We start from the raw sequence: 24,914 nt of genomic DNA on the forward strand, positions 1-24,914 counted from the left end.
TTGATTATCTCTAATCGAGACCCACGTTTTACATCAAAGTTCTAGGGACAATTGCAAAAGGCTTTAGGGATTCAGTTGAAGTTCAGTACGACCTTTCATCCGCAGACAGATGGTCAGTCTGAGAGGGTGATTCAAACTCGGGAGGATATGCTTAGAGCATGTACCTTGGATTAGAAGGGTGGGTGGGATAATTATGTTGTGTTGGCAGAGTTTGCCTACAACAATGGCTACCATGTAAGTATTGACATGGCACCCTATAAGGCCTTGTATGGATGACGTGCAGATCACTAGTATATTGGGATGATGTTGGTGCACAGACTTTAGTCACACTAGTGGTGATAGAGCACTACACTGAGCAGGTGTGTAGGATTCACAATAGACTATAAACGGCTCAAAGTAGGCAGAAGAGTTATGTGAACCGACAACGTTGAGAGTTCATATTCAAGGTTGAAGATTTTGTTTTTGTGTGAGTTTCTATTATCAAGAGTGTGTTCATATTTGGCAAGAAAGGAAAATTAGTCCTAGATTCATCGAACCGTTCAAGGTTCTGAAAAAAGTAGGCACAATGACATATAAAATGGAGTTACCACCCCAGTATACAAAAATCCATGACATGTTCTATATGTCAATGTTAAGAAATTATGTACTTGACCTATCACACGTGATTCAGTATGAGGATATTGAGGTGCGAAAAGATTTGACCACAAAAGAGCACCCAGTTAAGATCATGGATCGTAAGGAAAAAGTATTGAGGTTGAAGACCATTTCTTTAGTTAAGGTGCATTGGCAACACTACAAAATTAAGGAGTGTATATGGGAGCCTAGGACTAGCATGAAAGAGAAATACCCTTACCTATTCGAATAAGTACTAAATTTTATGAACAAAATTTCTTTAAGGGGGTATAATATAACACTTCAATTTTGATTTAGTTTAACTTTTAAATTTAAGCAAAATTCAAGTTAAATTCAGGTTATATTCAGATGAAATTCAAGAGTTTAAGTTGAACTAGAACTCTAGTTAGATCCGTTATAAGCCGTAGATCTCGTAGAATATCAGATTTGGAAATTTTAGATTTTGGTTAGTTCAAAAAATACGATTTTCAAAATTAACCGACCTCCATTTTGGGTTTTTCAACTTAGATCAGATTGAGAATTTGATTTTTCAAAATTGACCAGGTTGTGTTTTAGACTCAAACCATGTTCCATATGAGACATAGGGGGTCACGCCTAGCCCAATGAGGTGCCATGTGCTGAAATGGTAGCCTACAGGGGTTCATGGGTGACTCATAGTTTTTATAGATCCTGGATGAGTCATATTCATATCCAAACCTAAGTTTTGGATTCAATGTTGATTTGGATTTCATAAATGGATATAAATCTTTAATTTAAGTATTGAATTTGAATTTTATTTGGTTCATGGATTCAACCCAACTGGGATTAGATATAGATCAGGGTTTTTGGATCCAGATTATTTGGATTTAGACTCAAGTGGGATACCACCTAGGTGGGACCCACTTCATGTTCTAGATACCTCATGAGGAGGTTCTCTAATTCTTGAGAGGGTTCTAGAGAGGGTGAGATGCTCCTTTAGTGGACACCACATTTAGTAAAAAGATCAGTATTTATTTTTTGTAAAACTCTTAAGAGACCTAGTGGCTTAGCACTCTTTTAGAGAAAGAGTTTTATTGAAAGTAGAAGACCCTCCTAGAGGAGCTTTTTAGGTGGGACATCCCACCTAGTGGGGCCCACCTCTAGTTGGTTGGAGATAGAGTTCTAACTCTAAATGGAAAGGGAGGCCAATAGGAAGGGACACCCCCCTTATTGTGTTGTTTTTAAGTCTTTTCTCTCCCCAATCCCAATAGAATTGTCATCTTCTTCTTTTTTGTTTCATCTTCTTCTTCCTTCTTCTTGGAGCTTTTCGAGCAGTCATTGAAGCTACTCCGAGGTTTGAAGATGAGAGACAAAGGCCATAGTTTATTTGAGAACCCGATTAAGGTTGGTACATCAATCACGCAAACATAAATCTATCCAAACACATAAGATATGCGTAGGATCGGATTTCATATCTGAATCAATAGGGATCAGACTTGAAAACACCTTTCTAATACATTTTTTTTTGTTGATCCATGTCACCACAGAATCAAAGAGAAAAACAATTTTCAAAATGAGACTAGTTTTGGCTTCTAATATGAAAAATGGTTTGGGAATGCTTATTTTTCTTGTTATTTGTTAGATCTTGTTTGTTTTCAGCATGATTAGACATTAATATTAGATTATACCGATGCAATACAAGTTCTAAAAAAAATTTATATGCTTAAATTCACGTTCTTGTATACAAAATCATTTTTGAAAAAGAGTTTGGCAAAAACGTTTTAGGGTTTTTATGTTTTATGATAAAGAAAGGTTAATCTAAGCATGCATGTTAGTTTAGTTCATATTTAGTATTATTAGTCAACATGTTATTGCATAAATAAACCATGTTTTGATGTTATTTAAGGTTTCATATGATTCTTGAATAGATGAAATTTTATTTGAGATATTGCATAAAGGCAATGTGATTTTTTGGATGATGGGTGTTAATATTTTAATAACGTTTAGCATAAATATGCTTAAATATGTATTGTATGAAGTTGTAAATATGTTTAGAGAAGTAAAAATCATGATTGAATGGATTTTAAGATGATTCTTAATCTTTCTTAATGGATATTTCATGAGTTAATCTGAGATATTTTGTTTTCACTTTTTGTTTCAACAAGTTTCAGAAAATATTTGATATCTTTGAGAAAACGAAGTTAATAAAAAAAAGTAAAAATACTAGAGTGTTATACACATCCAGAGCTTCAATTTAGAATCTTGTTTTATTCTGTTTGAGTTACTTTTGAGGTTGAAATGTCTATTGTTATAGAACACAGGTTTTCTACCCTATCAAGTAGGACTATTCCGACTAGAGATTTTTGAATGTTTTAAAACCTATTCAAAACTAATTAAAATAAATTATAAAAAATCTGAGTGAAAGCTAACATGTATAAGATGATTCTTTAAAATGAATTTTGTCAAAAGATTTCTTAGTAAATTTTGAGAAATTTCTCAATCTGGGATGAATTTTTGTAGTTGAGAGGACATGTCTTATATTTTTCCTGAATAGAGTTCAGTCTTAGAATTTTCATAATTTTGTTACAACTAATTTTGAGATTTTGTTGTTCGGACTATGTTTCTAAGATGTTAGGGCAATCCCAGATAAATTTTTAGAGTAAAATTCAGTTTCTATGATTTTTGATGGGTTTTCCAAAATCAAGTTAATAGGGATCCGAACTGCACAGTATGACATGTTGGTACCTAGTTGTTTTCTACATTGGATAACATGATTATTGATGTTTAAATTAGAATTCTGGTTTGATAAGTATGTTATTTGAATGCATTTCATGATAATTCTTGATTGATAACTATTCATATGATAGGTATGTTAATGAGCAATATGCATCATAAGGCATAATCAGTGGAAAAATAAATGGTTACACATTGTTTTGCTTATTGAAGCATGATCATAATTGCATTGTATGTACAACCATTATGTATGCATGTGGGCATATGATACGGTGTATGCATGATGATAATGAATGTGTTATATGAGCATGAATGTGGCCCAGTAGTCAGCCTGGCTTCGGTGGAACCTATGAGTGTCTATGGAGCACCAAGGAAAGAAATGATTGTATATTCATGCATATAATCATATAATTGCCTCGATGAGGTTGTGCTCAAGGTCACCTAGTAATGGGGTGTGAACTGCGAGTTGTTCGAATGGGTTAGAACAACCTTGTGTTATAGAATCTCCTCATATGGAGATTGGGCTAATGAGCTCGTGTGTATGTGCTGAGAGCATATGAAATTAATTCATGAGCTTAATAATTAAATAGCACTCATGACCCATTCAAACCCGAGACCACTTTAGAGAGAGTGGTGGTACACACGATCGATTGACCGTTATTGCTTTTGAAGAGCAAGACATCTTTGTTGGTCTCCAGTCTCTGATCGTAGGAGACCGAAACTACCGTGTGGCTTAGGTGGTATATCCTAAATATTTGTAGAGTAAGAATTGATTATGTATGGACCACTGCGAGATTCTTTCGATCGTGGACCGCTCCAGTGGAAACTCTGTGGGAGTTCGTAGATTCTTCTAATTGATTATGTTAATAAAATACATGTCATAATAGACATCTCATTGGATTGGTTGAATCAGACTTAGAAACCTAAGAGTGTATCTTTAGGGCAGAAAAAGAGAAACAAAAGATCAAGAATGAAATCATTGCATTATTTTAGTTTGTGCATGAATTGTTGTTACTTTGGAATGATGCATTATAGCATACATGTTTTGAAAATTTGAAGGCAAGCATGATTGATTGTGTAATTGTAAATTATGCTTATTCTGATATGTTGTGTTGCATGATTTAGTGATTTATCTGAAAATGTGTCGGTGCTTGTCTTTTGTAATTGGATTATATATGTGTTTATGTGTTTTGGTGTAACCCACTAAGACTGTGGATCAATGCATCTACTTTAATATTTTATATATAATGCATAAGCTGGAGTGGTGGTGAGTTGCTCGGCGGCATTAGATGAATCATCATCTTTTTTCTTTCTCGAAGAAATTCAGCTTTTTTTTTAAATGTTTTGCTTGAGTTAGATTTTTATAAGTAGTATTAACTCTGATTTTTATAATTAAGGGTTGAATTGTGTTAATTTCTTTAATTAAGTGCTTTAAACCCAATGTGTGTTTTGTGTTACGATAACCCACCCAAAGATGTATTGGTTTTCCCTTATGTTATTCCGTTGTGTTTAAAAAAAAAACGATATTTTTTTATACAAAATTGGGGCGTTACAGATCCATTGGCAGAGCTTCTGCTGTTTGAATTTTCATTGCTCATGATTGACGAAGACAGGAAAATGCGCAGGGAATGATAAAATAGGCAAAGAATGAAACTTATAGCAGCAGAACTAGGTACGCTCTGATACCATGTTATGAGACACACATTTACTTTGCTGTAAATTCTTTTTGTTGCTTTGATACAACTGGGATGGGATATACTGTAATCGTCCCATGATTTCAGGATCAGATAACAGAAACAGAAAAAAAAACGTATATCTAAAATACAGATTGTTTATAATGGATATCTTTGATTTTAGGATTTGTTTCAGCTAGGCAGGTTTGAAATGGTTGAAACGTCTCCAGCTTCCGTTAGGTAGATTGAAGACGTCTCCAGTAGGCAGCGTATTGATGTATATCGCTGAACAGGTTTAAAGAGAGTCCGGATCAGGTGCCATGACACATTTTTTGTGCCTTAGGCACCTGATCGCCCTCCATCAGGTCATGGGCCCCACACCTGACAGGCCCTACCCCCCACGATGGAGGGTGATGAGGTGTGTAAGGCACAAAAAATTGTGCCATGTGATGGCACCTGATCCGGACTCGTTTAAACATATGGTCCAAGCTGACCTGTGTTTGGGGAAAAGGGTCCGAGGGGACAGTCATACCATTGGATGCAATCTCGGCAACACCTGAGGGACTCCCTGGGACTGAGGAGAGGTGGAGAAAATGTGAGGCTAAAATTGGAGCCATGCCACCTATTTGAGGCAGAAGTTGCAGGGTCCAAGTGTATTGGTTTTCTGTTAAATTTAGGCTGCCCTTAAATTCTTGGCCAGGGGAAGCATTTGTGCTGTGCTAGTTTGTTGGATTCTGCATGGTGGCATTTGGATTTTTTCTTTCCATGTTTCCTATTCCCATTTTTGTTTAATGATGGATCTGGAAATGACCTGGACCCACAAAGTGGAGCCAGCCCCGCTAACGTGCAAACGACCAGGCTTGCTCCCTAGTTTATAAGTTTTCCTACACTTTTTGAAAAGTGAGTGGCACCTAAGCCAGACCTTGATCCGGCCACCGTGTGCTTGGCTTGGATCAGACCTGTACATTTGTTGGATTATCCCATAATTTCAATTAGCCGGGCCCAGTCCAAAGACATGGTCCTGCATGGGATCTGATTTGCATATGGGTGGGACACTTGAGATAGGTAACTTGTACCGACTAAAACAGGAAAGTTGTTGGTGGAAAATAGTAGGGAACCAAAGATTTGTCTGGGGTACAATTTGGTTTATTTTGAGTCTCATCTATGTGGGATACGTGATGCTTCTTCCTACCTTTAGAAACAGAATACCGAGGGAAATAAGTGGCTAGGAGCATTAGATATTATCCAGATTAGGTTACATCCAGCTGCTCCAGTGGCCCTAAGGGGGGTTGGCGTAGTGGGGTGGGGCCTTGGCTGCTAGACAGGCAGTCAAGGTTTGATTCCCATTGGTGTCACCCTTCTGTGCAAGTCAATGTGTAGCATAGGCCCCGAGGGCAGGGGTCTTATCCTTGGAGTTTTACGCAGCCGGCACGATGACCATAGGTATAGCAGGCTGAGCCAGCGCAACCAGGTCTTTGTGCTGGGTGCGGTTTCTTCGGGTTATAAATTCAAAAAAATCTAACTGCTCCAGTGCCCTAGAGGTGGAACAGAGAAACAGCATGGACTCAGTCCCCATGTATACCAAGAACCAGGCCTGGCCCAATTACAGAAGTCCATGCTCCTAGTTTACATTCAAGTATGGTGAAACTGTTAAGAAACCTAAATCAGTCAGAATCTAAAAAACCATGCAGTGCACTTTCCCAACTTCATTTCCTCCAATAAGCTTATTTTCCCAAAATACAGAGACTCCGGTGCACATATTTCCAGTAAACATATTCTAGTGGCTCATTGTTCCTCTGGTTGGACAGTGACTCAATCCATTGTTTAAAAAGGGCTGAAACTGCCTCCTGTTTTTTTTTTGAAAGGCAAGCTGGGGTTAGGTAGACCCCACCGGTTATGACCCAACGTATCATTAGGTTTTGAACCTGCAACATCCCACCACCAAGGAGACGTGCACTGACAGCTCCTACCAACCACGCGGAGCCCCTGTTTTTTATTTAGCTTAAAGAAACCTCAGCTATGGTTTGGACATCCCGTTATGGGCTGAAAGGTATTATGTTGACCGTGGACCTGAGTTGGTATCTGTGGTGTAGAACTCTATGAATACTCTTCCCCTGCCCACCGAAAACTGCAACTTGTTTATTATGTTTACTAAATTGTTAGCATCATGAAGATGGTGTTAAAAGTAATCAATTGTCTCCAACATTTCCATTGACATTGTTATCTACATCTGCTTTGAAGTAACCATTATACATCTTAATAGTGTTTCAAGGTTTTCATTGGTAACAGCAATTTACGTTACAAAGAAGTATCATCATTTTTTTAAATAATGAATTGACCAGATGTGAATGTGTTGAATCATCAGATATAGGGGTGCAAATGGGTTGGATATGGTATAGATCATCGTAAATCCAAATCCTAATCTGAATATTAAGCAGTGAGCTTGAAGCTGGATCCAAAATTTAAATAATAATATTGGGCCCAGTAAACTAAAACAATGGTCTTGCATGTAAAAAGACACAAACGGATCACATTTGACCAATAGAAACTAACAATCTGAATTGGACCTAAATCTGAAAGAGTCCAATATATAAGCTTGAATTCTATCCAAAAATACTTAAACGTGCATGCGCACACTTTTCTTTTATTTGTGGCTAGGGATGTCAACAGTCGGACCTGGTTCAGACTCAGGCAGGAATGAATCCGGATCTGACTTTGAGGTGTTGGTACCGGATCCAATTGGGTCCACTATAAGAAAGAACATACCTAGGTCTTATAAGGATTGCACGAACCAGACCCAGTCCATGGTAAATAATATTGTTTATCCTTTTAACATTGAAAAATCACAGATCTTAATCAGTATTCGAGTTATATCTGGCATGAAATCTCATAAACCATATCCATCTACATATACTAATCAGACCCTTTGGGTCTGACTCGATTCTAATCGGACCTTCTTCTTTTTCACCAAACCTTAACCCTACAGGGTTTAGGGTTTGGTGTATGGGTCAAACACAACCCCCTACAGGGTTTGCCTCTACCTTCAATTGCTTCTGCCTCTGTCCTTTGCATTTTGAGAGGAACAGTGCATTTATGACGAGAACAATGCTCCCTCAACAAGTTAGAAATTCAATGCAGTGGGACCAAATGGAACCAGATTAGATAACTGAGTCCCATCAACTTGACATTCCATCAACTTGGTTAAGAAAGTTTCCATGTTATTAGATTTGACTAGGAGTGCCCACAGGGGGTTCCCACACTTGGCTAGGTCAGTCAGCTTAAGGCGTTCAAGTTGAAGGACATCATATATTTAAGTAGAGAAATACAGTTGCAATCAGCCTTTCAGCATAACAAATACATCTATTTGAAAAGCCATCGACGAATATACATCTTATTCACCTCACATTAATAAATATTACAATGCATCAATGTAAATAAGCTTTAAAAAAAAACTTCGAAACCAAAATAAGAGGAGGGGTTCCCCTCCTTCCGTTCTCTTTACCATTCTGTTTTTTTACCCAAGATGATCACAACGTGGACCTGTCAATAATAGACTACGTGTGACTAAACCAAGAACTCGGTATCCAAAACTTCAAGGATCTTATGTACACCTTTAGCTCGCACACCGGGCTTGAATTGGTTGCCTTCTATGTACCTGCATCAAGAGTATATTAAAATAATTGTTCCTCGTGTTCTTTCAGATTATCTTGTACAAGCTACAAGAAATGAACCGATACTCTTGCAGCGTACGCTTGAATTACAACATGGACACAAATAACTGAGGAACTTGGTTAAGATGGAGTGAGGCATAGTGTCATAAGTGACCCAGTAACATAAAGGCAGAGCAGCAGCCAATAAAAAACATGAAAAAATACAAAAGATAGTACAAATGGGGAGAAGAAAGCTTGGAATTATAACAAGTACGTTTAAGATCCTAAACACGTTTTTAATGGTCTATCAAGAATGGCGCCAGCTGCTACTAATAAAAACATGTTTTGGTCATAGTGCTACAAAATCCATTGGCTGACTGACTTCGCCATTTTAAGGATGATAATCTTGTTAAGTGAACCAAGATTCCTAGTTTAAGAATGACTAATTGACTAGCCTTGTCAAATCAACAAAGCACATCAAATTTCTATGCACAATACTACCAACACTTACATTTCCTTCACGAAAGGGTGCTTATAAAAGGCATCTGGAATCCTTCCTGTGAACAAATTGTGGTCCAGGTACCTGACATAATACAAAGTGTACCAAGCATGCCAATTAGCAGATGTAAAACGTGAAATCTACCCTCGTGCAATGAGTAGACGAGTATCAGTTTCAGTGCTTCATCAACTCAAAGAAATGAAACACCTAGTATGGGTGGTAAACATTGATGGGCATGCATATTTCCCTTCATTTACTACAAGCATACAAATACACGTGTTGAGTGTGATGCTTGTGCACATCAAAGAAACCAGTATAAATAGTTTAATTGAAATCAACTGAAGCAAAATTCCATATTTGGAGGCAGATATTCAAACTTACAAATAAGTCAATCTCGGAATGGAGGCAAGGCCTGCAGGAATTATCCCGGACATCTTATTGGAGGAGAGGTATCTGCAAACATGTATTTTCTTCTTTCTAGTAAAGATACAAAGAAACAAGGACAGCATATAATCTGTTACAGCAATACTACTCACAAAATTTCCAAATTTATCAAGTTTGCAATCTGGGCAGGAATTCCTCCAGTCAAGTAATTGTTATTCAGGTACCTACATGCAAATTATAGAAAATAGCTTCTGAAATTAATAATCTTAAAGTGCTACTGCATGCTATTCCAGGATCTAGGAATAAAATGTAGAACCACACTATCAAGAGCAGCTATGAAGAAATTCAAATAGAATTCGAACTAGCAGCAAAGGCCTCCATAAACAGAAAAGGCATAACAAAAGAAACAACAGCAAGATGGCCATAATGAGGTTGAAACAACAAAAGAATGCCACGTACACCAGCTCATATCAACAGAGAAAAATTATAACTGGATTACTGTGAACTAAAAACTCAACACAACTTCCCTAAAATGCACAAGATGTACCTAACCCCTAGTGCCTACTCACATCTTAAGATAAAGAATGAAGGTCAACTAGAATAGCTGATCTGCATGTGAATTGTACCTTGGATTAACTGCATTTTATATGTTTCATATGTATTTATTTACTTTCAGAGGACATTTATGCAGTCATTTTCACAACTACAGCAGACGTGCAAACATTTTCGTCATTAGTTGCAATCCATAAGAGAACAAGGGAATACAACATATTTTCTAAACTAAATTCAGTATTAGTGACAGATGAAAAGTGGATGTTTGCTTTGGACTTCAGCATTTTGTCTCTTCCATAATTCCATTTTTGTTACTTTCAGCCAGACATAAACACCCATTATACACCTCAACTTGTTACAAGCAGCACATTGAAAGAAAGTTTTTCAGCTACAACTTTCAAGTCATGAATTTTGTGAGCACAAAAGACATATCGACAATATTTTTAGATGAGAGTTTGAACATAGAATTTCTATTCTTAAAAAACAGGTGAGATTTTCCTTTATAAAAGCTACATATTGCATACATTTGAAGTGTATGTGAAATAGAGTTTCAGCATTCAGCAAATATTATATCAGAACCAGAACACCCACCACCTTATATCGCAAAATATGAGATAGGCACCATACTTACAGATTACGCAAAGATGGAAATCCGCCTTCTACGCGTGTAAGCTCCCTTATTGTTCCGACAAGATGGTTGTTCCCAACATCTCTGAAAGCAAACAATTCATCTTAGATTAGAATATGTTGATCCAGCTCCAGCAATGAAAAGGAGATTTGAGCAAGAATCATGATTGCTATTGGAATTTAGATTGAATATGAAATAAGCAATTAGTCACTAAATCAAAGAATAAGACCATACAAGTGCCTAAGCTTGGGAAGATTCCCAAGTTCTGGTGGAATTCGCCCACTGAAGCGATTTTCCTGAAGGTAGAGATAACGAAGCTCACGCAGGTTTTCAAGCTCCTTGGGAATTTCACCCTTCAAATGGTTGAAGCTCAAGTGCCTGCAAGATTTTATCAAATGGCAATCAAAATATATTATGAACCACCCGCATGCACGCACACATGCACACACCAACAATACCAACTTTAAAAGTTTAAAAATATAAGTTCAAAAGTATGGTAATCAAAAGTGCCCAACAAACTTACAGATATGTTATTTGTTTTAATTCACCAATCTCAGGAGGGATAGCATCTTGAAGTTTATTCCACCTCAGGTTCCTAAAGCCAACAAAATGAATCAAATTATTGGAATAAAATTATTGCAACCTCCACAAGATAGCTGTTAAAAAATTACTAAAATTCTACGTAACCAATAGAAACCAAAATTGCAACTTAAGAAAATATCATGAAAGCTATAATTTATCATTATCATCAATGTCCAGACCTATCTATTTATACAGGTACAACTTGGCAACTCCTAATATCTCCATTCTCATTGCCTATCAGTTAGAAGACCTTTTGACCTTGCTCGGCCAGATGAAGAAGGCCACACACCAATAACTGCATGGAGGGTATTAGAGGCCATATTTGGGTCTAAAATGGAAAAAATGGGCATCAGCTTAAAGGCAGTGGTGTTTCTTCTCTTGGAAGGAAAGAGTAACTGCACTCTTAATGACTCAATAAGCACTATCTTTTCATACATTCTTCTAAACAATGGCAAACTCACAATTGGGCAATTGCCAAATGACTGTTAAAATGTATATATATATATATATATATATAATGTTTTTGTAACTGTTTTATTATTGTAATAGGTTTTGCCCATGTAGGGGCATTTTGATCATTTTCACTTATGTAATAGGAACTGCCCATTAGGGGCAGTTTTCTCTTTGCACATTGTTTATATTTTGTCGTTTCCCTTTTTGTATGAGGGTATATTGGACAATCTCCAACATAGTGTTGGGATCTCCCCAACAGCTATATTTATAGCCGTTGGGAGCATCCCAACAACTATATGACCTCTTGTAATGCCTGTTTAAATGAGTTAAAACTCTCTTGATTTTTTAATGTTTTTTCTAAGCATTCTACCTCAATAAAAGATTAGTTTTTTATGTTTTTTGTGTTCTTTTATATATGCCCATTGGTGCCTCTTGTCTTATGTACGTGTCATTGATCGACTTATGTTTTGTCCCTTTGTGGACTTGTGCACATTTAATCTCTTTGTAGCCATTGTATGCACTTGTATGCTTGTGTATTGCCTTTGGCATTTGTAATGCCCCTTGTAGGCTATATCACATAGGTGCGGGTGCAGATGTGGCACTTTAAAAACCTTGGGTGTGGGCAGGGTATATATATATATATATATATATATCGTAATGGGTACATGCTAAATGAAACGTGCTAATGAGTTTTTCAAATTTTTTTCATTTTATGTGATCTATGTACTTGATTTTATAGGGATCATTTCTTGAAATGTTCGGTTCCGACACATGGGTGAGTTTTTATAACGTTCGAAAAATCAACAGTCCAAAATCCTTGTAAATTTTTTAGGCTCCAAATATCATTTTTTCATCGAAAACACATGATCCAGGTGTGGATTCCTCATAAATCGACCATGCCCAACACATTTATGGGGTCGGAACTGCAAAAAAAAATGGAAGAGAATTTAATGTCTCGTTCCGAGTTTGGAAGGATGAATTAAGTTTGATTAATCCCAAGGACGTGCGTCTTTGAGAACTGCTGACGATAAATTGGATTTGTTGTCAGCAGCTAGTGCTAACGTCAATCTTTGGAATGACCTCTTAATGAAAAATGAATGTGTTGTTAGATGCTGCTGATGTTACTTCCAAAAAAATAGGTTAACTGCTAACGACAATTCAAGGATACTGACGAAGTTCAAGAAGGTGCTAATGACAATCAATGTGTTGTTAGCAACTGTAAACATATTTTGGTCATAACTTTCATCCTGATGTCAGATGGACCTAATTTTTTGGTTTGTTTAAAAGCTGAAAATCTCCCCTTTAACTTTTCTTTTGGTAAAAAACCGAAAAGAGGTCATTTTAATGGCCAAAAATTGGATTGAAGTCAACCTTACATTGGAGGACATGGACTTTTGGTATGAAAAATATCTTGGTAAAAAATGAGGTGTTTACAAATGCCCCTCTTTGTTGTCGAGCGTGCGAAGCTCGAGTGATAAGAGATAAGTAGACACACCTACTTTGGAAAAAGTGAAAGGCTCACTCTGACAAAGTATTTTTGAAAAGAGATTTTGTAGAAGACAAAGGCATAGACGACTTGACGGTGAAACCCATTTAGCATGTTTCATTTAGCATATTTCATTTAGCACGTACCCATTACTCTCTCTATATATATAATTTTTAATAGTTTTAAGTTAACAATATGTGTATATGTGTGTATTTATGTATTTATATATAATATAGATAAAACCTTAGTTGTCATAGGCACTAGGCAGAGCTTAGGCGGTGAGCACCTAAAAAGGCCTAAGCGGTACCCCCAAAAAAAACAAAAAAAAAACATAAAAACGATAATAAGAAACATGTATACACCATAAAATCAATCAATAATAAGCAATAGACAAATAATATGTTGTTGAACACTGTAAAACAATTATATTACATAACATTAACCTGCTCAAACAAATTAAGAATAAAGTAAAAATTGAATAAACAAACTATACAACTAACAATGTGAATGAACAATACACAAAAAATAAAATCATGTATACAAAAAAATTAACAACAACAATAGACATAATACAAACAATAGACAAATAATGTCTTCTTCTTCTCAACAATAGACGTAATACAAGCAATAGACAAATAATATGACTTCTTCTTCTTCTTCTTCTTCTTCTTCTTCTTCTTCTTCTTCTCAACAATAGACAAATAACATGTATTCTCTTTCTTATTCTTCTCCTCCTCCTCGAAGAAGAAAACAAATGATATGTCTTCAAAAAAAACTTTAAATAAAAAAAAGCCTAGGCGGTGATAGCCTAGGCGGCAATATAGGTCCCCACCGCCCAATCTACTTTTGGATAAAAATGCACCACTGTGTGGTTGACTTCACTTAACAGAAAGAAAGTTGTGTCCAAGTGTTGGTGCAACGCAGCTGCGGTGCCCTGTTAGAAGAGTCTGAGTTACATAGCTTGTAGGACTTGTACTTGTGCTTAAGCATATCGTTTTGGTATTTTCACTTCTTTCCTTAAATGGTATCAGAGCCAAGAAATTTTTCTTAGTATTTTGCTTCTTTGGATTTTGAGACTCTTTGATTCTAATTCATGTTTCGTGAAGAAATCATGATCGATGTATGACTTGGATGCAAGGGAGATCTTGACTCGATATGTATTTTAAACCTTTATATATATTGTTATTTTTTTGTTTGAGTTGTTTATCCCATGCATTATGCATGAGAAAACACTCGTTTTTCTTATCTTTAAAAAATTATTTGTTATTTTAAAGCTCTTTTTGAAATTTTCTTGTTTAATGATTATTAATTAGTAAATTATTGAGCTTCTTGAAATTCCTTGGGTTCTTTGTTAAAAAAATTTAAAATGTTTTCCAAATTTATTGTTGGATTTAATTGCATTTACATTTATGCTAATCTAAAAACTTTTTAGTAAATGTTTTCATAAGGCTTATATAATTTTGTGAAATAATATGTATGCATGTGTATGCTTCTATGAAATCCATAGTTGGCAAACACAGCGAATCGACTTGGGAATCGCCCGAGTAAACCCAGATCGGACCCCAACTGGGTCCCGATTCAGAACTGCCGACCCAACCCATTAAATAAATTTTTTTATCATGTGTTTTATTATTTTAATGCATAATTCTTATATAGTCACTTGTTATAAAGAATCTAATATTGTTCAATGAAAAAAGTTAATAATCATGTATAATTATATGTTTTGGTAACTTATGTATTGACATATTAGCTTGAAGTTTAGTTATTTTCATGTCTTATTCATGTGCTTACACTATAAAATATAGAGTCCTGACTCATCCGAGTCACCGAGTCAACCCTCTAACTCGATGACCCAGTAAGGGTGGTCCGATCCGAGCCTGAGTCACGAGTTTGCCAACTATGATGAAATCTAGTTTGAATCATAGATGCTTTATTCGGACATTGTGTGGTTATAAAAGTCAAAAGATGTCTTTAAATGACTTCAAATTCATGTTTTTTCGTTTTGAGGGTTGTGATCTTTTGTTGAGACTTAGAATTTTGTGGAATTTCTATGGATGCATATTGCATATTTTCTAATTATCTTTTGTATAGATTTCTTATTAGTCTTATTTGATAATATATATTATTATATGCAATGTCACAGGGATTCGGCTAGCAGGGTGCCGCACCCGACTCGATGAGGGAGCGGGTGCGGTCAACCCGATCCTGGGTGCGTTGACTGCACCCAGGATCATTTAGGTCCATTTTTTTTGGATTTTTTTAAAAAAAAATTTGTCCTATGAAATGGGCTGCGGAATTTTAAAAAAAAAAATCTGCTGACAGCTGCTGCTCCTGCCTTTTCAAAATCCTTCTTTTTCGTAAAGGATTTTCTCTCTCCATAATAAATGATAATGATGGTGGTATCCTTTCTCTCTCCATAATAAATGATAATGATGGTGGTAGCCTTGCTAATCCTTTTTTTTTCGTAAAGGATTTTCTCTCTCCATAATAAATGATAATATGATGGTGGTAGCCTTGCTGGCTATTAGCATTCACTGTTCTCCTGACGAGATGGGTGCGCTATCTTCAACGTCGACGCGGGTGCGGGTGCTAGTTGGTTATGTTTTTATGGGGACAAAGTGTATAACGTAATCAAAGGTCCAAAATCTGTTATACAAAATGCCCCAGTAAGAGCCCTCAAAAGGGTCCCAACTAATCGTGGCCATTTACTAAAGTCCCTGAACATGCCCAAAGCAAGATGATAGAAGTCAGAACCAGTGAACTGATGGGCCGGTACTTGGGATACTCCATTTGGTTGTGCCACTGTTTTAGAGTCTAATCCCTCCAAACAAACGCTTACATATTTTTATATTTCCTACGTCTTCAACGATATATATATATATATTACATTTTTGCCCCTGTCGCACCCCCGCACCCGGGTTTTTTGGAAGTGCCGAATCCCCGCACCCGCACCCGCACCCATGTGACATAGATTATATGTTTTTTTGTATATGCATGAGAATATTTTTATGCTTAAGCACTTTATAAGATTTTGATATGCTCTCTTTATACATGACAAGTTATAAATGGCGCTAGCCAGAATTGATTCCGACGAGCTCCCCCCACCCCCCTTCAAATGCTAGGCAAAGAAAAAAAAATTGTTACCTAATTTTTCTGACAACCTTCCCCTTCTCTGGCATGCTTTTCGCTTCTATCCGCCTCCTCTTTCGTGTTCTTAACCTAAGCAAGTTCTTCGTAAGGGGGAGAGGAGAAGAGCGAGATGAACGTTGGGAGGGTTCCCAACATTCACCTGCAGCTTTTGGCAGAACCCATGAATGGTGGTGTGATTTGAAATCACAACCCTACTCGTACCCGTGAGATTCAAAAACTAACAGGTTGAAGTGATTTCGAATCACATGAGATTTGAAATCACATGAGCCCCAAATCTCATGTTTTGTTGAGCATGAGATTTGGGAACATATGAGATTCACTCTCATTCAAATGAGAAAGTGAATCTAATGTGATCACACAAAACATGCTCGTACTTTTTAATCTTTTTTGCTGCCCGCTTTTCCTTGTAAGGAAAATGTTTATTCATTGAAATTTTTCTATGCATCTTATGTGTATTTCATTGATAATAATATTTATATTTTTAAGATTGTTGTTTGGCCTTTTGTGCTTAAACCCATTTTGGGTTGTGTGAGTGAATCCTATTGGGTTGTGATTCATGAGATTGCTCTCATTCATTATTATGTGAATTAAATATGCTTTAATTGCATGGTGGATATATATGTTGAGGATATTTAGATTTATTCCATGTTGGTTATCTTGCATTTTTTGTATGAATTTAATTAATTCCTTGTTTATTGTGAACTCCTTTGAGTTCTTACATTTAATATACATGTCAGATTTTTTATGAGATGTATCTTTATTCGAAAGTTTACCTAAGCCTTTGGGACATTATTGCAAAATTGTTTATTTTATGTCTAACATGTGTTTGTCTTTTGGACCAAGGTTGTATCGTATCGTAACCTATATCGGTCGGGTCCAAAGTTAAATACGTATCGTATCGTAAAAAATCGTAAAGTTTTAATAAAAAATTTCCAAAACTTTCAAAAAAATCAAGAAAAATCAGAAAAAAACTTGAAAAAAAAAATTTGTAACACATGAAACAATGATGAATTTCACAAAATACAGCCATAAAATCACATATGAAGCATTTATGTCTCTATGAGCTGCATAATGAATTGCATAAAATAAAACTATGATATTACATATCAAAACAATTATGTGCCATGAATGGCATGCATAAGACATCGAACATTAAATAATCAAGATAATATGTTATAAATGGCATCTCAAAAGAAAAATGAAAACTATGAAATAATATGCATATTAAATAACAAATCTAAGCTAATAAGTCACAAAGATTCATAATAATATGTGTTTACACAAACAAAAAAGAAAATACAGTGTTTTTTTAATGCTTAAAATTTTACATAACTATTTTTTTTAAATTTCAAACAAAAATGAATTAGATAACATCAATCATTGAGTATCATCAACATCAACTTCTTCTTCTTTTGGAAAAAATCTCTCTAAATCACTCTTAAGTTCTTTAGAGATGAATATGAACTAGCCCGAAGGGGCCTTATATGTTTTTCAAAAAAAAGTCGAAATAAGTGCATTTAAACCAAGGCTGCCAGACTAGGAAGCGGAAGCGGGAAACGATACGAGAAGCGAAAGCGAGAAGCGATGCATTTTAAAATATATAGGAAGCGGGAATTGAGGAATAAATATATATATATATAAGAATTGAATGAGAATCAAAATAAAACACAAATAAAAACTAAAATAAAAGTGAATAATACTAAATTTCATGATTTTTTAGTGTAAGAATTAAATTTCTAATAAAATCTAAAAATGATGACTACCAATTTAGCGAAAGCACATGGAAGTGAGTGAGAAGAGTTAGAGAAAACACATAAAAAGCATGAAAAGTTGAGTAAGAAAACATATAATAAGAATAAATGAAGCGAGTGGAAAGCATAGGAGAAACGTGGGGGAATCGAGGTTCTCATCAAGTTTGGGAAGCGAGGAGTATCGCGCTTCCGAAGCGAGTTTCCGGGAAGCAAGCTTCCCACCTATCTAAGAAGCTTCAGGTAACTGTAATTTAAACTGCATTTATAGTACATCTTAAGATACGCCCCGTATCATAGTGTATCGTAAGATACACACCCGTATCGAGATACAGGTGTGTATCATATTGGAACACCCCATAGTAACGATATGTATTGTACGGTATCGTACGATACTTACAACATTGTTTTGGACCTTAGGGATCAAAATTTCTACTATGTTAAGAATTTATGTTTCCTTGAAAAATATGTTGTTTTTATATGATTGTCTAAACGAGAAATTCTTAAAATTTGATTTTGAAGTATATTCCTTGTGTTTATCTTAATGACTATTGTATCTTGCTTGAATTATTGCTAATGTTTCTAGCTTAAGGTAAATATCTTACTTGCTTATAAAATTTGTTCAGTTTATAGTGCCTCTATGTTTTGTTGAGGAACTTAACCATCATCTTTATATATATATATATATGAATTAATTTGTGTTATTCTTGTTCAAAATATATGTATTTGTTTTAAAACTATATGCATATATCTTATAACTATTGGGTTAAAAGTTTTTTTTAATAACTATTTGGTTAAGATATCTTCCTTTGTGGAGTTGGAACCTTTGTTTTGTTCTCTCTGCAAGTTCTTAAAGATGATATGGGTTGAAAAAGAAATTTTATTTTTGATGCACTATGAAGACAAAGACAGCCGATAAAGGCATTTGGTGAAGATTATCAATGAATATGTGGATCCTTCCCTTTGTTTATTTTTGTATTTTCAAACTTCACCGTAAGTTTGAGGGAGAGTGTTAAAACGTATTGATTCATATATATTATATATTTTTGTAACTGTTTTATTACTGTAATAGGTTTCGCCCATATAAGGGCATTTTAATCATTTGCACTTATGTAATAGGAACTGCCCATTAGGGGCAGTTTTGTCTTTGTACATTGTTTATATTTTTTTGTCTTTCCCTTTTTGTATGAGGGTATATTGGACAATATCAAATATACACATTGAGATCTACGCAATGGCTATATTTATAGCCGTTGGGAGCATCCCAATGGCTATATGGCCTCTTGTAATGCCTATTTAAATGGGTTAAAACCCTCTCTTGTTTCTTAATGCTTTTTCTAAGCATTCTACCTCAATAAAGGATTGTTTTTTATGTTTTTTATGTTTTTTGTGTTCTTTTGTGTATGCCCATTGGTGCCTCTTGTGATCTTATATATGTGTCATTGATTGGCTTATGTTTTGTACCCTTGTGGACTTGTGTTTGTGCACATTTAAGCTCTTTGTAGCCATTGTATGCACTTGTGTGCTTGTGTATTGCCTTTGGCAATTGTATTGTCCCTCGTAAGACTTGTACTTGTGCTTAAGCATATTGTTTTTGTATTTCTGCTTGTTTTCATACAATGACCAAAAGTGATCACTCTTCAATTGGTTGTAGCCATGTAGGAACCAGGTTTCCCCCCGCTGTGAAGTCCCCTTCTCAACTCTTTCTCCTTGTCAGTTGCATGACAACTTGTCATTCTGTTATTTCTTTGTTTTCAGCAAAATTTTCTCTGACTTGAAAGAAAAAAAAAAGAAAACTTATTTCACCATTCACTTCTCTCATTGATCAAACTTTTGAGCCACTCCACATTCCATTAATCTCAACACTTCATCTTTCTGCTCTCCTAGATCCTTTAATTTGCATCAAAATCATCCACTCATACAAGTCCATCCTAGGAGGACATGAGTGGATCATCTCAAAGAAGAAAATATAACATTTTCCAAAATTCTCTCAACCAAAACCAAGTTAGGCAGCCTAAGAGGCCATCAAGCTGACCCAGCAGATGGGCTGAGTCAGCACCAGATTTTCCATCCCTGGCCCCATAAGGACTGGCCCTAAACCTGGCCCAGTGACTACAGTGTTGAGTTTTGGCCTCTGGGCTCCCCAAACAGCCCCAATAACCCAATTAAAAATCCAATAACAAAAAGTTAAAAAGTAAAGATTACTCTTTAGATTTGTTTAGCTGAGTTCTGGAAACGATTTTTAGCTCAACCCAATCTAATTAGCCTGCCTAGCAGGTCATGTGGCGAGATTTATGTCTGGATCCAGAAAGGCCTGAGCCTAAACTGGCATGATAATTTGGAGGTTGGGCCTTGTTTGGTTCAGATTACCCCAGAAACCCAATAAGCCAGCGCAGACTGCATGAGCCCCACCCCTACTTGCAACACATAATTACTGTATGGTCCTTTTTTATATTACACATATCCACTCTAGCAGACACATCTTACAGCATGGATCCAAATATAATAATGGTATTACTGGAGTGGAAAAAGAATGAAAAGCTATGAGAATATCAAAATATATGAGAGAGAGAGAGGGAGTGATCAAATCTAAATAAGATCAAGCAAGTCAAGTATTTTAACTTGTAATAACAGGTTTCCTGTGAACAACAAAGCATTGCAAATGCTCTGAGATATTCTTCATTAAGATCATACGACTTACTGGCACAAATGTGCACACATACAATTGATACAACTAAACAAAAAAGACGAATTCATCGAGCAGAATCCAAGCAACTAAGGAAAATTTTGCATTCTGAATAACAAAGTGTCAAAAAGCATACAATATTTTCAGACGCTTAAGCCGCCCAATCTGAGGAGGGATTGGCCCAGTCAACTTGTTATTATGAAGATCCCTGATAGCAAATACAAAAGAAAAGTCTAAGCATCCATATTTTCATACACCAGAAACAAAATTCATTTGCTTGCAAATATCCCATGTAAATAGAAGAAAAAGCACTTTTTGGTACTTGAACCCCAACCTATACACTATACAACTAACAACCATACTGTAACAGTGAATTGTTTGATGAGGTGTGGCACTAAAAGAATATAATAATAAATGGGGAGACTAAGAATATTCAAGTATTAAACTGTGACCACCATTTCTGCAGCCCCACAAGCTGAGAAAAAAGATGCATTATCTTTCATTCATGTATTAGGAAAAAAACCCATCAAGGAATCTGTAGATTACCAAGTTGAAGTAAACAAATCACTAAGAGAAACAACTTTGTCAAGAAAACATCTAATTTAGTAAGGTGACATCCGCATTGCGCAGAACTAGTTCACTCAAGAGAACTACCATCAAGAACATGGAAGAAACAAAGAAAACACGAAAGAGGAAAGCAGCAGTATTTACAGTCTTGTGAGATCCAACAGATTGGTCACAGCAACAGGAAATGGTCCAACAATTGAAACTGCGTACACCTCCCTGCAGAGGAAAAATAAAATGAGAAAAATGGATAAAAACAAAAAGAGGCTTTTGGTTGGTGATGCAATATAGCAAGGGCAGAGCAGCAGACTAAAAGGTACAAGGACAACAAGGAAAATTGTCTAAACACAATAGCAATACATGTATGGTTTTGAAGCAAGTGACATACACTCATTCCTTAGAAAACGGATCATCTTTTATATGACTTTAAGTATCAAAGGAAAAAAAATAGGTGCGACAAGAGCAAATAAACAACTGAGCGTCCAGTCCTAAATGGTCACCTCTTGGCGACAGTAGAACATCTATAACCTAGCAAATACAAACAAACAGTATGTCCAACATATCCTCTCCCACTGCCCTCCACCACCAGCCCGAACGAGTCCAGATCAAGTGCAATCACATGGCACAAAATTTGTGCATTAAGCACCTGATTTCCCTCCATCAGGCCTTGGGTCCTACAACTGACAGGCCCTGTCCCTAAGATGGAGGGTGATCAGGTGCTTAATGCACAAATATTTGTGCAATCATATTGCACCTGATCTTTTCACAGCCCGAACAGGAAAAGAAGACAAGGTGAGCAAAGGAGTCTGTTCCTAAGATAATTCATTTGCATAGAGAAAATTCATTAAAGTTCAATTATAAGCATATCCTCTCCAGCTCTCCTTCAGCTAAATGACGGCTTTACATCTGAGCATACTGAATTGTCTTCCAATGACAATCAGAGACATTTTACCCAAAAGCAGCTTTGATGGTGATTGGCTAAACCAAGGTTGTAAGTAGTGTATCATTACCCGTATCAGTCAGCCCAACAGTAATACCATATTGTATCGTATCATAACTTTTTAATAAAAAATTCATAAAAATCCAAAAACTCAAGAAAAATCAGGAAAACCCAGAAAATTTTAGTAAAAATTCTAAAAAAATCATATCATATGAAACAATGATAAATTACACAAACTACATACATAAAATCACATATGAAGCATTTATCTCTATTACATACCACAAGAGTCATACTTTCAAATTACATAAACAAAAACATCTCACAAGAACAAGTTTTTTAATAAAACATGATACATCAATAATCATAATCATCAATAATAAAATATGAAAATCGCAAAATCCCTTCCCCCCTTGCGTACAAATCGGGCCCCAAATAGATCTCACAGAACCTAGAGTGCGTGAGTTCCCTTCCAACAGCCTCTACACAAGTGTAGAACTCAAACTTTAAGAGGCCTTTTAAACCCAAAATGAAAAAGTGTAACTGAAAGTAACGATACGAATTGTACCCTATCCTACGGAGAAACTTGGGCTAAACAAATCTAAGAAAGCAGTCTTCATTGTTCTTTGCTTCTCAGGCTCATTTCAGAAACAAGGGTTGCAGACTCATGCATTTCTATAGCAACTGCCACTCTGGCATATTTAAAGAAGCCCTCCCTAAAGCAACCAAAATGCATGATCGCTAAGTGCCTGAGGGTCAAATATAGAACTCATAATCTTACAAAGAAATCCGCTCACATTCCAGAGGGAATACTTTTCATGAACAGAAAAAGAGAAAGATTAAACAGCATGCCCAAGTAATACATCAGTTAACCATCAAACAGATTGCTAAAAATTTCTGTGAATGACCGACTTACAACTCTGTTACAACCCTGTAATCTCCTTGATTGGAACATTTTACACCAGACCAAGGTGGTAAGTGGCTGTCACCACAAGGGTCGTCTCCAACCCATGAATACACCACTCTCCAGCCAAGGGATGCCTTTATTTCATTTAGTGCCTTCACTGAAATAAAATATCAATATGTCTCTATGTCAACAAACAACCCTAGAAGGCAAATGCAGAAACCCCAGATCAGAACTTATAACTTCATCATTCAACCATTAAATCCCAGCTAAATATTCATGGGTTGCTTCACATGTAGAACAATTAATCTGGAATTCTAATAGACAAAGTAAACAAAAACAAACCTCCATAAATGACAATCAAAAGTATATGACCATTAAAACAGCAGGCTTTCAAATATGAAACACCTAATAATTTTCACTGATTAATCCACGACGAAAAACATTTTGCTGTGTACTCAAGAATATGTTTTGCATTTTGCTCTCATGATAACAAAGAATCCAGCTTCTCCATATGCACGGCAACAAACCCAAGTACTTTTCTCATTGTAATTTTAACATACAAAATAAGCAAGTGTAGACCTGCTAACAAGAATCCGCCTCGAATTCATTGATAACTCGAAGTTTAACCACGAAATTTCCTCTAACAGCTAAGTCACGATAAAAACACACATGTTTAAGAAATTCCTCCACTAGAAAAACCGCAAAAAACTAGTTTTTCATCACTCGTGCATAGCTCGAGCATCATTCACTATCATAACACCAGAACATCAAAAAATAAGAAAACATAGACCAAAAATACGAGAAAAACATTGGACAAAACAGCGCTTGTGCTAACTCGATTTTAACTTTCAGGATTTCACCAACCAAAAACGCAATTAAACCGTATAATGAGGAAAAGCTACACATATTTTCTCCTGGACCGCAACGAGGAAAAAAATCACAGGAATCACACAAAAGAACGCGATGTTAAAGCAGAAAAAGACTCAAAATATCAGGATGGATGGAGATCTACCGTCTCTCTTTAGGGTTTTGGAGTGAGCAACGCTCAGAAGCAGAGAGAGCGATAGGAGGAAGCCGAACACAGAGTCGAAAGACGACGCCATTGGGATCGAACTCGCCAAATACTTCGAAGAAGGGGAAGCAATAGGGAAGAAGAAGAAGAAGAGTGAGACTGATGTCGACGGATAGAGCGGAAAGAGGAGCGAAGTTGCAGAGAGAACGCGAAGAGAATGGATCTCAGGAGAGACGTGCAGAACCGGCTTTTATAGTTCTCTTCAGTTTCCCACCTATTCGAGGGAAAATCGATCGAACATCGAATCGGGGATCGGACTAACCCCATACGGTTTGAAAACCGAGCGGTTCACCGTTGACATGAATTTAGGGTGTCAATGATCGGGTTTGACTCAGACCCGACCCGTACCAAACCCTATAAAGAAAAATGTCCAATTAGAATCTGGGTTGGACCCAAAGAGTGCAATTAGTGTATGGAGTCAGGTATGGTTTGTGAAATTTCATACCAGACCCGGGTACGACCTTAGTTGGGATTAAGATCCGTGTTTTTTAATATAAAAGAGATAAACAAAATATTAATTTATAGGGTATGAACTAGTTCTGGTTCATGTAATCCTTATAGGATATGGGTATGGTTTTCTTTATGGTGGACCCGGTTAGACCCAGTTCCGAACTAG

General features: G+C 36.2%; 1 protein-coding gene across 1 annotated transcript; it reads right to left on the minus strand.

Annotated features, from left to right (window-relative positions):
* Positions 1 to 8,337: 8,337 nt before the first annotated feature.
* LOC149837640 (uncharacterized) lies at positions 8,338 to 24,456 on the minus strand. The gene is made up of 11 exons (XM_090007447.1): positions 24,239 to 24,456; positions 23,236 to 23,383; positions 21,527 to 21,598; positions 20,952 to 21,023; positions 11,234 to 11,305; positions 10,945 to 11,088; positions 10,714 to 10,794; positions 9,683 to 9,754; positions 9,528 to 9,599; positions 9,159 to 9,230; positions 8,338 to 8,652 (listed from the first exon to the last, which is right to left on the minus strand). Exons 1-11 carry the CDS (start codon positions 24,327 to 24,329, stop codon positions 8,562 to 8,564), a joined length of 987 nt encoding a protein of 328 aa, XP_089863573.1. The 5' UTR covers positions 24,330 to 24,456; the 3' UTR covers positions 8,338 to 8,561.
* Positions 24,457 to 24,914: the final 458 nt, after the last annotated feature.

The sequence above is a fragment of the Nuphar pumila genome, chromosome 5 (genome assembly GCF_984573655.1).
Source record: "Nuphar pumila chromosome 5, dmNupPumi1.hap1.1, whole genome shotgun sequence".
NCBI lineage: Eukaryota > Viridiplantae > Streptophyta > Magnoliopsida > Nymphaeales > Nymphaeaceae > Nuphar > Nuphar pumila.